Below are 17,491 nucleotides of genomic sequence, written 5' to 3' on the forward strand. Positions count from 1 at the left end.
GACTTAGCCGTTAATCTTAATACCTGAATATTTTAATTTAAGCAAAAAATGGAAAGGGGGTGAGGTGAGGAGGGTGCAAAAATTCCTACATGACCTGTTTATCACAATGTAAGTGAAAGTTTCTGAGGGTTTTGTTCATCAGAAGGAATCCTATACATCCTTGCACATGAATTCAGTAAGAGGGGGGGAAAAGTGAGGAGCAATTGCAGCAGTAATAATATATCTCAAACTTATCACTACATTTTTGCATCATCTTTCTTCATTGTACAACTGGAGGGGAAAAAAATCCAAAAAAAGGGTTTAATTTCTACCTCTACATACAATAAGTTACAAGTTTATTTATTTAAATAATTGTAAAACATCTTACATTTTTTTTAAAGAGGTTAAACTATAAGCAAATACACACATACACCAAAGTTCCATCATTCATGTCAGTTTGTCCTAGAAATTCTTTCATGCTGGTACCCTGTTTTGTTGAATTGTTTTTCTGCATAAACTAAATCGATATCTGAAAGGCTCCATAGAAAATAGAAACTTCAACTTTTTTACCCCTACAAAGTAAAACAAATTGTATCCAAAATATCAAGCTTGAATCACTTTGCCAATTTCTTTTTTCCCCTTTGAATATTTTACAAATCATAGGAAGGTTTTCGTGTCTTCCAGGAAAGACTTTGCATTTCTAATTCCATCCTGCCAACTCTTGTTCATCCTGGCTCTTGCTGATTCTTCATTCCAAATGTTTGAGGAGTCGATGTGGTTGTGTCAGAAATATGAAACAGGTAAATGATGCAGACTTCTAACTTGTCCAATCCATAAAAAATGTTCCTTTTTTTTTTTTTTCCCGGGCCTGGCTTTCCCCCAAAAAAGAGCTTGTAGTGCTATTTTTTTCTTTTTAGTGGTCCATCACAATAAGTAGTATTGTGCTGTAAAAGAAAAATGAAAAAAAAAAAAGGAGGAAAAAAGGGAAGAGGGAGAGCAGCAAAGCTGCCCCTTCCTTACATCGGGGGAACGACAAGACCAGTCATGGCTGAAAAAGAAAAGAGAAAAAGATGAAATTGCAGCAAAATATTATGGAACAAAATATATTCGAGCCCTTCTCCCTTCTGTGAGCAGTCAGGAATGAAAGGAAGGGCCTGATCTGAGGTTAAATTCGAGTTTTAGTGTCTTTAAATCTTTTGGAGCTGTACTGAGAAGTGTGAGGACTGACTGTGGCACAGGCAAAGAGCAAAGGTCTGGTCCAGGGTAAAAAGGAATAAATTTGTTCCTGTGAGGCTGGGGAGGGGCTGGGATGGAATTCCCAGAGAAGCTGTGGCTGTCCCTGGATCCCTGGCAGTGCCCAAGGCCAGGCTGGAGCAGCCCGGGACAGTGGGAGGTGTCCCTGCCATGGCAGGGGTGGCACTGATGGGATTTCAGGTCCCTTCCCAAACCCTGGTTTTCTGATTCTGTGAAAAGCCAAGGCCCACCAGCATTATTAAATGGATAAAAAAGAGAGGGTTAATTAAATTCATGTGCATTTGCAGAAAAACCTTCCCATCTTTGAGTGCTTATCTCTGGAGAGAACTCCTTGGAGATGGACATTGCTCAGAACAGTCCCCAAATTCCGACTTCTTAAGCTGAACACTCAAAACCATCCTCAAAAGCCAAATCTGAGCAGGGTCTCTGCTCCCCACCCACTCTGCTCATCAGCTTGGAAGGGCTGGAAAGGTGTGGAATCCAAAGGAACTCCCCCATGTGCTGGACAAGACCGAGCCAGGGAGTTCCAAGCCCTGAACCACAGGCCAGGGCTGGGTTTTGCCAGTCTGGCTCCAGTGGAAACAGTTTCACTTCCTCACTTGGTTTCCCCCACGTGCCTGAGTCGCTGCAGCCCTAGCTGGCATGGTCCTAGAACGCTGGGCTTAAGTAAACTATTTATTAGTCACTCTCCTGCCTTTAATTGCAGCTGTATTCCTCTTAACCAACAGCAGCGGAATTTGGAGCTGCCTGGAACCGGTGCTGCTCCCTGAGGTTTTGAGGGGTGAGTTGGGTTTAGATGTATTTATGTAACAAAATGAGTGAGTCACGTTTTCAAAGGGGCCTTGGTGCAGTGCGAGGTCCCAGTCCTGCAAAGATTTATGTTCACTGGAATCTGTGGGATTATCGGTGCATTTAAAGCCCCGTCCTCCTGAGAATTCATTTCACCCTTTCCTTGAGGGGGTTTAAAAAAGTGCTTTGGGCAAGTTCCTGGGCTGGCACAAGTCTGCCACTGTAGCTGTGTTTTTGAGCAAGTATGGATATGGTCTGTTATTTAATACAATAGGAAAAGAAATATTTTCATATTTTCTTACTGACTGGGGCTAAAGTCCCTGCCAATTTTAGCAGATAGCTGAAAGAGAAAGTGAAACCCAACAGCCCAAAGTCAAACAGACACTTTTTGTAATTGCTTTGGAATTTGCTGTCGTTCCTCATATTTTAAACCCTAAATAAAGCAGGTAAACACTTTAATGCCTGTTTTTAGGGTATGTGTGAGCATGTTAGAAGATTTTCTGATGACACCAAGGATGCTGCTCCACTCCTTCTCCTCACCCCAAAACCCCAAAAATAATCCTAATAGTGGTGGTCCCAGAGTGACATGGAGAGCTGGGTATTGACTCCATGCCTGCCTTTCTGTCCTTAGAAAGGAAAACTTGATTCAGCCTTGGATTTCTGCCATGAAATTTCTGCCATTTCCAGGCTCTGCTGGGCTGGAGGAAGAGATGAGCTCGTGCCCTCCGAGCTGGCTCCATCTCACAGGCATCCCAGGGGAGCAGATCCTCATACTCTGCTCCAGGCACAATCATCCAGGCTGCCTCCAGGAGGTTAAAAACTCTTTGTCTGAGGTGTCCTGGCTGGGTCTTTGCCTGAAGCAGGTAAAGGAGCACCTGCACAGGCTTGTCCTCATCCAGGGTGGCCTTTTCTGGCTGTTGGATGTCTGGGCACATGGGCTGCACCCCGGAACAGCTTAGCACAGCTTAATTTCAGCCGTCAGGAGCTGGTGCCCTTTGAACTCTGTTCCCAAGACAGCCAGTCCATAATGGCATAAATGCTTTTTTCTGATGCTATTTTTATTTGCAGTATTTTCCCTTTATTTTTTTTTAATCGAGGTAAACTTCCAGCAAAGCAAAGCAAAGCTTAAACCTGAGTTTCTGCCATGTCTCTTCAAAAATATTTTGAGAAAACTTGTAGGTGCCTCATTTTGGAAAGTTTCTTAACTTTAAATGAAAGTAAATTTTTTACTGTAGGATTAGAGATATTAATAATAAAATAATATATGGATTGGAATTGAACAGGTTTCCATATCAGCTGTGGCTGCCCCTGGAAGTGTCGCAGGCCAGGCTGGACAGGGCTTGGGGCACCCTGGGGCAGTGGGAGCAGTCCCTGCCCATGGCAGGGAGTGGTTTTAATGTCCCTCCCAACCCAAACCATCCTGGGGTTTTGTCATTCCATGATCTGATATAGCAAGTTCTATAACACAGAAAACACAAGCAAAGCCTAATTTGTGTCACTGGCATTTCATTTCAGCCTCAGCTCCTCCTGCAGCACACAAGGAGTCGGTGGAGGAATATTGCCTGGAATTCTCACCTGGTTTCCCCAGCTCATCTCAGGGCTTCTCTCTCTTTCCACACTCCCTGCTCTGCCCATTTCCACCCCACCTCCACTCCCCGTTGGGGCTGCATTGTCAAAAGCCTATTCCCAGCCTGGATCGCTTTTTATTGAATGTTTGGGAGGTTTGGATTAAGGTCTTACACTACTAGCAAAGCTGTAATTATTTTTGCCTGTATTACTATATATTGAATCGATGTAACTTTTCAATAAAGGTGGTTCAATGCAGGACACTCCCTGATGAGTTGGGAATATAGCAACCACCAGTCATTATCCCAGAGGGTCTTTTTTTTTTTTTCCTCTTGGAGGGAAATGGAAAAAGAATTAGAGATGAGCCTTATTGTATTAACCTTGACAGCTTGCAATTATCAACTGAAACACTTGATTAAAATTGTCACAAGGTTGGAGAATTTTTTTTTATAAATAAATAATCAAAGATGGGTAGCACCCAGATGATCTGGTGATAGGCACCTTTAATGGGTGTAATTAATAATGATCATAAGCCTGGTGAGTACAAGTGGCCTTTGGAAAACTGTCTCGGAGTGGAAAGGACTTGCTGCAATTCAAACATGAGAACTGGGAAGGGAATTAGTGCTGAGCTGGGATCATGGAATGGTTTGGGTTGGAAGGGACTTTACATCTCAGCTCAGCCGCCCCTGCCGTGGCAGGACCCCCTCCCAATGTGCCAGGTTGCTCTGGGAATTCCATCCCAGCCCCTCACTGCCCCCACAGGGAGCAAATCCTCCTAAAATACATTTTTGTAAAAAAAAAAACCTCCCTGTAAACTGCTGGAATAATGGGAATGCAAATCTGAGGAGGAAGATCTCACAGCTACTCCTGTTTAGACTGGTTTTAATCCAGGCTTAAATACTGCTGTGGTTAACAGCTATGGAAGCTCTAATCTAGATTTTCATTGCTGCCTGTAAGAAGAGTGGCATGCTCCAAGGGGCTGGTAAATAATAATAATAAGATCAATAACAATAATAATAATAATAATAATAATAATAACAGTAATAATAATAAAAATAAGAAGAAGGAGGAGGACTAGGAAGATTATGATTATCATCCTCTAAATGTGGATATATAATCCTATAATTTTTTATTATTATTATTATTATTATTATTATTATTACTATTATTATTATCATTATATATTGAGGAGATGTTTTCCACATGTTGTGGGGGGAAACTCCGAGTTCATGGGCTTTGGAAAGGGGCCTGCACATATTCACTGCTTGCCCTGTGCTTTTGCTATTCTCTCTCCAGCAGCATTTTCGGATGCCTGAGTTTGATAAATAAGTAAATAAATGCCAAATTCCATGCCCAGCACACCTATCCCTGGTTTCCAGCCCCAGGGGCTGGCATGGCAGAGGGCATTATCCATCTCCCTCTCCCCATCTCTCCATTTCAGGCAAAAAGCCTCTTTGGGAGCCTCCTGTTGACTTTTTGGACACATCTGTCTGTCAGCACTGTGGGAACATTAATTTGGATATCAGGCTGCGTGTACCTGGATCCTTTCCAAAGCATGTGCTCCCCAGCTTGCATCAATTTAAATATTTCAGCTGGAATTTGCATCCCTGGCTGAAAGAGTTCAATAGTTACCAGGACCTGGCATAACAAACCTTGTTTCCTCTTGTTGTGTCACTGACCAATCCTGCTTTACTGGGTATTAAATTTAACAGCTCTAGAATATGAAGATACTCATCTTTGTGTTGATGTACAGGTAGAAATCCCACAAAGAAAGGGATGTGGTTAATAAATTCTGTATCCATTTATCTCTGATTTTGCTAATTCAGCAATTATTCACAACCTTAACTCATAGATTAATCCTGACCAGCTCAGGACTGGACTTTGGTCAGTAGAAATGGATGGATGTCAGGATTTAGCTTTGAGATTTTGTTATATTTAATATTAAAGCTCAGTTTTTAGAATCTGTCATTAATTACTGATTTATAGACTGGATAAAAAATGGCAAATAGCAAAGATGGCACAGACTTGTCTCTAATACTTTATTTCCTTATAGGTTGAAAGAGAGATGAAATCTTTCTAAGCAGAGCCTTGAGTGTTACCTTAAGGGAAATTATTAATTTTAACATTTCATTAGTATTTTAATCTGTCCTTTTTCTACCTCCCAGAAGCAGCCTGAGTGGTTTTCTCTCTTACCACCTCAGGTAACTCCTGAATATTTAAGCTTAATATTTAGGCCTTCTCTACATAACAGTTAGACAAGTTTAACTTCAAAGTAGGCTAAAGTGAGATCAATGGATAGACCCATTCATGGGAAGAAAATAATCTTAGGAAAGTGTGGATTTTCTTGTAATTGGGGCAGGGGAAGAAGCTGTTTCAGAATTCTCTGAGTTAGGTTTTAAAAATGTTACTGTTTTTGTTCAGCACACTTAGAATTTCCTTATTACATAAAATAATCACACTTTCTGCAAGTCCCTGTGGCCCAGCTAAGGGTTTATATCACACCCAGCCCAACAGGTGCTGTTTGTGGGGCTCATTTGGAATTACCACTGGCTCTTGGCACGGCTCACTTCCCACACTTGTGTTTCCTAGGCTATCTCCAGTGAAGTCTGAAGGAGCCAGATGATTTCCCAGGCCCTATAAAGGCATTTTTTATGGAGACTTGGAGCATATTTATGTGCTGCACACACCAACCCCCCCCCCCCGCCCCCCCCCCCCCCCCCCGCCTGTTAAAAGGAAGAATTGGGTACAGGTTTCCATTCTTATCTCACTGCTCACATTTGTTTCACAGATCACCTTTAAAAGGGCTGTAAATGGGCTGTGGGGCTCAATTCCCGGGCTGAGCCTAAACCTCGAAGCAGGTTTGTGTTCTGGACAGAGCTGGGGATTAACTCTGCTCTGTTTAACAAGTCCCCCAAGCCTGAGGAGAAGTCATTGCCCACAAAAGACCTGCAATTCCACTATATTCTAGGGAAAGGTGTCTCTGCCCATGGTGGGGGTTGGAAGTGGACCTTTGAGGTCCTTTCCCAGCCCAAACCATTCTGGGGTTGAAATGCATCGGGCCAGAACCTTCCTGTGGAAATCAGCGCCTGGCCCCTGCTTTAAAGCCAACAGCTTGGATGAATCCTTAGATCCAGCTGCAGCGGGGCAGGTTTTCACTCCTGAGCCCTTGCACTCCTCGTGTGATGGCACTCAGGCGGGAAACTGAAATTTCAAACTGAAGTTGTGAATGAGCAGGAACACTTTCCTCACCTCTGAACCCGTTCCCGTTGCCGCTAGAGCAGGCGGGAGAGGGGGACCCTTGGGGTCTGATGACAGGAGCAAAGGCACTCTTCTGTTTGACAGCAGGGAACACCGAGGAGGAGAACGGGAGGATGGAAGAAGTGCTGGAGGAGCCGACTGTTGGACTTGAAGACATCACTGCCAGAGGGGAACAAAATAAAAAGGGGGTTCCTCATCAGAAATTTGGTAAAACTGCTTCAAGAATGCATGGTCTGAGTTCCTTTTTTCACCTCTCAAAGGAGCTCTCATTCTCTCAGTGAGTTTAGTTAGAGCAAGTCTGGAGTAGAGAGGGAGTTAAACAGAATAGTTCAGAAAAATAACGGTGCTTAATTCTTTCAAAATTAAGGGTGAGGGTGCCAGAAAATTGGAAATCATCAAGGCAAAACCAGAGTCAATAGGAACAGAAATGGCCTGTCCACTTAGTGTCCTTGGAATTTGGAAAGGGTGGCAAATCCTCTGTCTTCCCCCATTTTTTAAAACTAAATTTCCTTGATTTCAAGCTGCTGCGTGGATTTTACTCTAAATTGGCTACTTTTTAAAGAAGTGCCTTGCAAGGAGAAAGCCCCTTTCTATGTGCAATAACTTGTCCAAGTATTGTTTGCTGAGCTTCCAGAACAATATCAGCCGTTCCTCAGCAAAAGGAGGAACAAATAACAATATTTCATGTGAAGTCCCAGGTCTCTTGGAAGTATTAGCTTGAAATCACAATAACATGATGCTGGAGACATTATGGAAAGCTCCAGAAGAGAGAATGATGATAATAATAATAATAATAATAATAATAATAATAATAATAATAATAATAATATAATTTTAACTCTTCATCCTGTATTTATATATATACATGTATAACATATATTTAATTATTTGCTTACACCATAGCTGGTGGTGTATACATTTTTTATGTTGTTTTTCACACATTCCCTAGCCAGAGGAAAATCAAGGTATGGAAGGAAGAGTGGCTCCTTATGGTAAAACAAGCAGAAATTGAGAGCTTAATTCCATTATATGGGGTTTTTTTTGTTATGAAGTTAATATGGTTTCACAGGAAATTAATCCCCAATTCTGCTCTCAGTTAATGATAATGCCTTCAAACTCATAAAAATTATTTCTGAGTGGCTTTTACCCAGGATTTGCAAAGTCTCTGTGCTAAAAGCAGTGGCTACTAGCTTAATAAATCTGCAAATTGTGCCTCATTTCCCACTCAGGATATCCTTTGCATAAGGAAAAAAAATGGAGGAAAATAAAAAAGAAAGGTTCAACACTCCAAAAATGGGAGCCTTTTCTAGCCTGTACCCAAACACACCCAAACACACCCAAAACCACACCCAAACACACCCAAATACACCCAAATACATCCAAACACACCCAAATACATTCAAACCCACCCAAACACACCCAAAACCACACCCAGACACATCCAAACACACCCAGACACACTGACACACCCAAACACACCCAGACACACCCAGACACAAAGGGAGCCTTTGGCAAAATCCGCATTGAAGCCATTTTTGCTGGTTGCTGGGGCGGGAGGAGGCAGGGTTGGGGTACAGGGGGATGAGGAAGGACCAGGGCACACGAGGATGAGGAAGGACAGGGCACAGGAGGATGAGGAAGGGTGGGTGTGCACGAGGATGAGGAAGGGTGGGGGCACACGAGGATGAGGCAGGGTGGGGACACACAAGGATGAGGGAGGACCGGGCACATGAGGATGAGGCAGGGTGGGGACACACAAGGATGAGGGAGGACCGGGCACAGGAGGATGAGGCCGTACAGCCGTAGGGAGATCCTGTCGGGGAGCCGTTGATGAAGCCGGGTGAGCCAGGCACGCCCAGGTTGGACATGGGCACGTTGCTGTAGCCGTTCATGCTGTTGCTGGAGGTGCTATAGTTGGACTGCTGTGGGGTGGAGCTGGACGAGTACCCCCGGGGGGAGATGCTGCTGGTGTTCCGGATGTAGCCTGGAAATATAGCACATTTCACAATAATAAATGGAAATAAAACACATTTCACAGCACCTCCGTGGTTCTAAACTTCCTCCTGCTCATCCCCTGCTTGAATAAATGTCATTGAAATCCAGATAATTGAAAACATTTAGGCAACAGCCATAAATGCAGTGGGTTTGTTTCCTGAGGTTTAAATTCTGAACCAACTTTTTGAAGTGATCTGATGTACATTTTTCCAATAAAATTTGATTTACTGCAATTTTTAATTCATTCCAAGACCTGGACAAGGTTGTGTGTGCTCATGTTTACCTGGGGTAGAATTTATAATATATGGGATTTTCTACCATTGAATGCGGGAGGTTTTACTCCTCAAATTATTGTTGAATTACAGATAAATTACAGATAAAGTATATTACTAAGGGGAAATGATTACCCTTATAAAGTTTGTAGTTTAACTTTTAATTTCCTCTACTTGGGAGAAAGAATAAACTGGATAAGTAAAACCCATTTTTGTTGCATTAAAAAATGCTAACAAATATTTGGAAGCCCAAATTTAGCCTTTTTTTTACTCCAGAAAGAGAGCTGAAGACTGTAGCTACCAAAATAAAAGGATAAAATCGTTATTCCATATGCAGAAGGGTTTTTCCATGGAAAAGCTATCATTAGAGAAAGTTTTACTCATGCAATAATTACATTAAGAGAAGTCACTATTTAGATCTAATATTGAAGTATATCAAGTCAGGTAATTTCTGCTCATTTACATTAGGAGGTTCTAATTCAGGGCTGGTAAGATCTTGAAAAAATGAGCAAAATTATTTTCATGGTGGATTTTAACTGAGCAGATAGAAAATTAACTTCAAAGGACCTGGGTTTGCTGCCTTGAAGTGTTAAACACATGCCAATTATTGAGAAAAACCACAGACTGTGTGCTAAAAATCAAAATATTCAGGAGGCAGAAAAGTTGATAATTCTTCCAATGTTAATACATTGTTTTATCGGTTGTTTTTCTCCCAGTCCATAGTCTATCAGGACTAAATGTAATACATATAATATATGAATTTTGGTAGAGTTACCACTGAAGCAGCTGCCTTAAAAACAACAAAAAAGGAAAATTTCCCACCTGTGTGTGAGGTTTATTCAGCAGCTGCCATTGCCGTTTGAGAAAACAGAGATATAATCAACAAAACTGATATTTTGAGGGGGAGAGGGAGGGAATTCAGGGCCGAGTTAGTATTGAAAATAATCAAAAAGTATTTTGGATAAGACACAGGGGCAGCACCACCCTTTGGGATAGCCAGAGCTGAAGCCATCGCTGGGCACGTGGAGATCCAGGGAAAAATCCAATTGGGAATGATTGGGATGAGGCACTCGGGACGCTGGGGGCTCACCCTGGTTGTTGCCCTGCGCCGATTCGGAGATGCTGACGCCCAGCTGGCTGCCGTAGGAGTTGATGCCCATCATGGAGCCGTGGGCAGGAGAGCTGGACAGCGCCGGGATCTGTGCGGGGTTGCGCGGAACGCTGTACAGAGCCTCGGCGATGTCGGCCGCGCGCTTCAGGATCAGGTCCTGCGAATGAGGGACAGCTCAGGGATGGAGTGCCACAACGGGGAACCTTCCCGGGGGCTGCGGCCGTGCCGTCCCACCCCCGGCAGCCTGACCTGGTTGTTGTGGGGGGTCCCATACAGGGCCTCGACCAGGTCGGCAGCTCTTTTCAGCAGCATTTCCTGTGGGGAGGAGGGAAAGAAGTGTTGTAATGGCAAAAAGTAGATCTGGCCGGTAAAATAAATATACAAATGTTATAAATACAGAAATAAAAATATTTTTTAGAAATATATATATTATATATATAATATATATACACTATATAATATATATTATATATTTTAAAAAATATATTTATTTATTTATATTTTAATATACAAAATATATTTAAATATATATTATATATATTCTATATTATATATAATATATCTAATATATATGATAAAATATATTATATATTATATCATATATAAATACATATAAAATATTTTAAATATAAATATACATATATATTAATATAAAAATATATATTATAAATATATAGAAATATATATTTATTTATTATATATAAGGCGATATAAATATATAATAAATAAAGAAATATAATAAATAGATGTAATAAATAAATGTTAAAATTAGAATAAAAATAGAATAAAAATATATAAATAAAAAGTAAGCTTATAATAAATAAAACTAAATACAAAAATGCAGTGAATTAAGTAAATATGTGATAAATAAAGTGCCAATAAATAAATACAATAAACACAATAAAATAATTCAATAAAATAGGCCAAAATAAATAAAATAAAATAATGAATAAGACAGAATAGACTAGACTACCCTGAAGTAAAAAAAAAAAAATACAATAAATAGAAGAACAGAACAGAACAGAATAGAATAGAATAGAACAGAATAGAATAGAATAGAATAGAATAGAATAGAATAGAATAGAATAGAATAGAATAGAATAGAATAGAATAGAATAGAATAGAATAGAATAGAATAGAATAGAATAGAATAGAATAGAATAATTGAATAAAATAAAACCATGAGCTAGTATTCTCTCAAGTTACTCCGGGGTTTGTGTGTGGTCTCTCTGAAGCCCGGGTGAGTTCGCCAGGTGTTATTTGCCAGGTACCTGAAGAATTTAAGCCTTACCAGTGGGTCAGAGCAGCCCCCCCAAAGCACGAGTCCCTTCGGAGCCCGCGGGGCTGATCCCTGGCTCGGCCTTGTCGTGTCCGGGGCTCCTCCGTGACCCGGAGCTCTCCAGAGTCCTGAACCTGCTCCACCTCAGCAGCACCAAAAGCCGAGACAAATCCCGGATGTCACCGGTGCCCTGGGGATTTCAGTGCGTCCTTTTGCATGGACACAGAAGCTTGTGTAGGATTCAAATCATTCCCTTGCATTGTATGTATGTGTCCATCCTTGCATGGACACAGCTCTGGGCTCAGGGATCTGCCACCGTTGATAGGGCAGAGCACAAGGACAAGGAACTGGGAACGGTCACTGGATGAAAGTTAGCAGCAAAATCACACAGAGACTGCTGGAAGAACACACAAAAATCACTGCAGCTTCTACACAATCCCATCTTGCCAGACTCACAACTGATCGGTGAATTCAGAGGTGATTGTCATTTAAGATATGATTGTGTCTCTTTTATGAATTAGAAGGGAAAAGAACATATTTGGTGGGTGGAGTGAAATGCTTGAAATAGTTTTACCTTAGCTAATCTTTCAGGGTCCCCAGGATGTCTTGGGATGACCTTCTGCAGTCTTTGGAAGCCGTAATCTATGGTAGGTTCATTTAAAGCTGCAAGGAAAACATCAAACCCACCACAATACGTAAGTGTGTCTAAACAGGTATTTTTATATGGCTCTGTCCCAATAGGGAAACAAAGAAATCATGACTTCTGCACTTAAAACTGCTTCAGATTCCCTGGCTGACTTCTCGCCCTCTATCAAAAGCTGAATGAGTAATTTGCAAGATGCAGCAGCACTGTCTCAAAATACTCCCTTAAAGATGAATGTTTCACTCTGGACAGAACCATTATAGCAATAAAGCAAATTATGAGACAAATACACACCAGAACAGGTCTTCTCCTGCTGGTTACACAGCCAGAAATCAGATAGCCGTGTTTGCTCCTCTAATAAACACATTCCACACACGCCCCCAACGTTTTGCAGTCCCAAAGTAGGGCACAGCTCTTCATCAGACACATTCCCTTCCCCAGTTGTGTGTTCTGCATACGCCGCCACTTCCCTGTAATGATCTTAATCTCTGGTGGATAAACCAGGATATTTTGACCCAGATCCTCAGTTAGCAATAGTTGGCAGAGCCCTGCTGACATTGCTGATGATTTCAGACAACTTCATGTTGTATAAAATGTACATTTTAACACAAACGATACATTCATGTGAGGATTCTGCGAAGAATTTCAGGACACGTTTAATAAGGAACATATGTAAGTCCTTTAGCACTACCCTCAGCCAGTGCTGGCTTAGACCTTCTTGTACCATTTGTGCTTCTTTTGGGGGGGAAAACAAATCTTTATTTTTAAAAATAACTAGCAGTGGCACTGCTGAAAACCCCTGATTACAAAAGATGCTGATGGTTCCTACTGAATTATCCAAAATATCCTGAGTACCTCACAGGAGAACCATCTCCTGCTCCAGATGAACCCAACGAGTGGGACAGAAATACACTGATCCAGGTTCCCTGTTTATCCCTGTTCCCTGTTTATCCCTGTCTGCCTTTCGTATAACAACATGAAGGTAAAAGGTCACATTCCCCACTGAGATACATTTTATATTTACTTTTTATTAAATAATTATGGCATGGCATGAAGTTTAAATATTACAGGAGATAATCGAGTGGGAATTGAGCAGAGAAAACCCAGACCTGAGAATTTAGTCTTGGCTATACTTAGAATGTCTTTGCTCTCCATTGGGAGCCATTCTGGTTTGCTTAAAGAGTTTAATAATACACATTTCAACTGCCACAGGATCTACATCCCGTTTGGGAAGAGGAGTTTTTGGGGGGTGGGTTATTTTGCCAATAATCCTGAGAATTAGAGGCCAGTTCTCTCAAGAGCCTAGACATCATCATGTGCCATTTCTCTTCTTGATCACAAATCTATTCATTTAAGTTATATATCTCAAGATAAAGAAATGTGAAATATATAGGAATTCAAGCATATGAAATATACTGGAATTCAAATATATATCAAGTTACTAAAAATAGCTAGTGGGAATATACAAAATGCTAATTCAGGAAGAAGTAGCTGGCTATTATTCAACCAACATTTTTCCAATGGATTGACATGGACAGTTTCATCCTGATAGATCAACAGCAACAAATCATTTCCCAGCAATGCTGAATTGTTCTCAGGACTCAGCCATCCTGAATCAATGTGTACATTATGTCATTCAGCACAAAGGTTTTCTGTACAGCCTGCGACAAAATTGCCCACTCCCGGTTTTACTCATTAATGGAACAATAATATCTCTGTTGTGGAATCCTGTGAAAAACCAACACCAAGTATTTGGAGAACTAAATACTAAATACTTGGGACTCTACTCCCAAGTGGAGGCCAAAGATGAAGAATCCACTAGCAAGTTTAAGCAGCTTTCCCACAATTCCACTTCCACTGAGGAAAGAGCTGCTGGATCAAGAGTGATTTATCTGTGTGTTACATAGAAATATTCCAGAATTATATCCAAATGCTTTGTAGTTCATGGATTAAGAGACCATAAAAGGGTCTGACACACAAGCAGGCTGTTCTTTATTTCTGTCCCAGGGAACTCACTCTTCCAATTTATAGAGCTCTCTGCATCCTTGTAAGTGTTGTTTCTCACAAGCAGAAAACAAGAGCTCCGATCTCCTTACAAGATTTAGTAAACCAGCACCTTCTCATCCCTGGATCCTGGCACAGAGGCTGATACAGCACAACCCAGAGCCCAACCTCTCACACAGGTTATTTTATATTGGTTTGCTCTGACAAGGTAACCCCTGGAGGATTTCTGCTCAGCAAGGAAAATTATGTTCCAAATCTCCCTGATATACACATTTCCAGGTTAGCATCTCTGTGACAAAGTAAATGCAGAACTGTGATCAAAGCTGAGCTAGGAAAGCCTGCAAGACGTGCCCTCAGCTGGCATAAACTGGTGTGTTATTAAAGCCAAGGGGACTATAATGGAACCACTTACAGCAGCAGAGAATTTGAATTTGTGTCGTATTAAAAGCAGAATATGAGGCTACAGCAAGATTAGCAGCAGAGAACAAATGTCTTTTTATTCCAGGAGCAGCTGATGAAAGGAAAGCAATTCAGAACAGGGATATGTGTGCAACCTGTATCCTCACCAGATGAAAGCACACATGGGAACTAAATGTTTGGGTGTGGTGATTTAAAAACAGCCTTTTATCTCTCATTTTAAGTATTTCATCTCTTACTTCAACTGCTACAGTTGATTCAGCAGCTGCCATTCCCTTCCAATGAGCCATTTGTCTGGGTTTTTGCTGTACATGTCTACAGAATCCTGCTGGCTTCACTCTGACAGGAAGTTTTCCACTTGGGAACCTTATGGAAAAGTCCAAATGTCCCATTTTGGCAATGAGAGGAGGCTTGATGGCCAGGTTGCAGCACCCTGGGTGGGAGCACTTTGTAATGGAAACACTGAGAGCCCCCAAAGTACAGCAGTTCTAGCAAGGCACACTTTGCAGGAGCCCGACATAAAGGACACAGATGAGCTCCCACAACAGCCTCACTCTGCCAGCTAGATTTACCCTTGAAACGTATAGCTAATTTTTATAGTCATCTTTCCAACAGTTTGTCATTTTCTTCTTCAGACAATCTGTCTTAGTGTGACTCTTTCCAAAAAAAATAAAAAAGGAAAGCTCAAATGTAACCAGGTTGAACATAAATATTTGGTTGTATATTCTGTAGGCAGACCCATGTTGTGACAGCAGTTGGGAAAAATATTAATAGTGTGCAGTAAAAATGCCTTATGAAACCTCCTCCTTACACCCCCAAATGTCACCACTGCCAGAGTGGCCTTGGAAGAGAAAGAGGGTTAATTAATTAATCAATTATTTAATCAATCAAACCAAAGGTTGTCAATACCAATCACCAACACAGCTCCTGCAGCCCAAACCCCAGGCACCCACCTGTGTAAATGAACCTGCCTGGTGCTCCTTTGCAGAACTGTTTGGATTTGTAGGATAATGTCACCTCCACCACACCGGGAATGTGTCGGGGGGGCGTCTGGACGCGGATGGCATGAGGTGTGATCAGCTGGGGATGGCAACAGGAGGCATGAGACCATCAGGTGTCTGCTCTATTCTTTTACTTCACCAGTAAATTACAGAAAAGTTTGGGTTGGAGGACTCCAAAGATCAGCCAGTCCCATCCCCAGTTAACACCTTTCTCTATCCCAGATTGCTCCAAGTCCTGCTCAGCGTTGGGCACTTCCAGGGATGGAGGAGCCACAGCTCCTCTGGGCTACCTGTACCAGGCCCTCACCATAAAAAATATCATCCTCATCTCCAACTCTACTCTTGTTCATTTTAAAATCATTTCCCCTTGCCCTGCCATCACAGGCCTCAGTAAAAACTCTTTATTTTTTATTATCCCTATAGATCAGCAGAGGGATACACCTGGGTTAGTTCCTGGCCTCCAGAAGAGGATCACACATTTTAGGATAAATGGTCATTAAGAAACTTGTACTGTTAAGCCCATTGGTTAATTGATGCCTTATTCTTGAGCCCAGATGGATTATTTTTCTCCTTCCCAAAGTCAAACCCTTTATTTCTCTACCTTTGCTTATGTAAATAAACCTGTGTAAATAATAAACCCTGTAGAAAAAGTAGTAGAGTAGCATTCATTAAGTTCATCAATATGTAAAAATAGATATGGGAATATCAAATGTCTCCTTCAGCTCATATCAGAAGACAATTTCTAATAATTTATTTGATTTTATAGACACCTAGAATTGTTCAGTTCCATTCTAGGTATCACTCAGTAATATCACAGAGCAAGGAAAGCACATTCCATGAATTCCTGTCACACAGGCTTCAATGTCCCACCTCCCACAGCAGCATGGAAACAGCACTGAACCCCGAGCCTCCTCAGGAAAGGGAAGTCTGTACCCACCTCACTCCACACCAGCATGGTCCCAAACACCACCTGCAGCCCATCAAAGAAGTTGTCCCCGATGATGATCACCATGGCTCCCCCTGTGGTCCACCCCTCGCTCGGGCTGATGGCTTTGATGCAGGGCGTGGCTGCACAGAGCAACAAAAACCATCAAAACTTCAATTTAAGGTGTCTTCTTTTATCCCCCCAACAGCTTTGAGGCTGTTTGCAGGTCTGGGTGTGAATCTCTGGAGCAATTCCTGCAAGCATCGAGCATCCCAAGTGAGGCAAAACTGGAGCTGAGAGCAGCTCCACCCATCCACGCCTGGGAATTCCTGAATTCCCAGTGCTGGCAGAGGCCTAGGACAAATCCCTTCCAGCCATCCACACAAGAAGGCTGCTCACCACTCCACAAACCCCAGCATGCTGATAAATAAATAAATAACGGAATGTTTTCTGCCTTGCAAGTGTTAATTACTTGCCTATTCATTACTGACACTTAACATCGTGTCATTAAAGCCTAATAGGCCAACTGTAGTGGGTGTAAAAACCAAACGCTTAAATGGCTGTGCAGAGGCTGCTTAAAAAAACAAAATAGCACCCACTCATTAGCATATGATCCCACAAATCCTGTGGAAAAAAAGGTAGAGTCACAGTCATTAAGTTTATCAATGGGTGAAAGAAGGGAATATCAAATGTCTCCTCCAATTCATATCAGGACATAATTTCTAATAATTTTCTTGATTTTATAGAGTCAATTATTTTTTTTTTTTTTAATTTTTTTTTATTTCTCTCTTCCATATGTTCAAGGCCTCTGGACTATGCATCCCATCAGGAACCCAATATGGTTTCCAGGCCATAACCAAAGTCAATCCATCACTCCATTCCCAATGTTGACAGGGTCAGAGGTGGAGGGGAACTTTGGCAGTGCTCCAAAAACATGAGACTCCTTTGAACAGCCAGTCAATCACATCCAATCAGTCAAGGAAAAACTGGATGGCTTC

The 17,491-nt window shown here is 41.6% G+C and overlaps 1 protein-coding gene across 2 annotated transcripts in view; it reads right to left on the minus strand.

The window, feature by feature from the left end:
- Positions 1-335: 335 nt before the first annotated feature.
- EBF2 (EBF transcription factor 2) overlaps positions 336-17,491 on the minus strand; it is a 127,160-nt gene continuing 110,004 nt past the window's right edge. The window contains exons 10-17 of one of the 2 annotated variants that reach the window (XM_005532235.3): positions 16,506-16,636; positions 15,521-15,647; positions 12,078-12,166; positions 10,474-10,539; positions 10,204-10,381; positions 8,645-8,830; positions 6,838-7,005; positions 336-1,027 (exon numbers count right to left, since the gene is read on the minus strand). In XM_005532235.3, coding sequence (XP_005532292.1) covers positions 996-1,027; positions 6,838-7,005; positions 8,645-8,830; positions 10,204-10,381; positions 10,474-10,539; positions 12,078-12,166; positions 15,521-15,647; positions 16,506-16,636 — 977 coding nt within the window. In that variant the 3' untranslated portion in view covers positions 336-995. Of the gene's footprint in view, positions 1,028-5,687; positions 6,223-6,837; positions 7,006-8,644; positions 8,831-10,203; positions 10,382-10,473; positions 10,540-12,077; positions 12,167-15,520; positions 15,648-16,505; positions 16,637-17,491 lie in introns of those variants that run through there. The other variant, XM_088068231.1, reaches the window with a different exon arrangement.

This window comes from Pseudopodoces humilis, chromosome 30 (assembly GCF_049639895.1).
Source record: "Pseudopodoces humilis isolate 2021_Gansu_Grassland_sample_001 chromosome 30, ASM4963989v1, whole genome shotgun sequence".
Classification (NCBI taxonomy): domain Eukaryota; kingdom Metazoa; phylum Chordata; class Aves; order Passeriformes; family Paridae; genus Pseudopodoces; species Pseudopodoces humilis.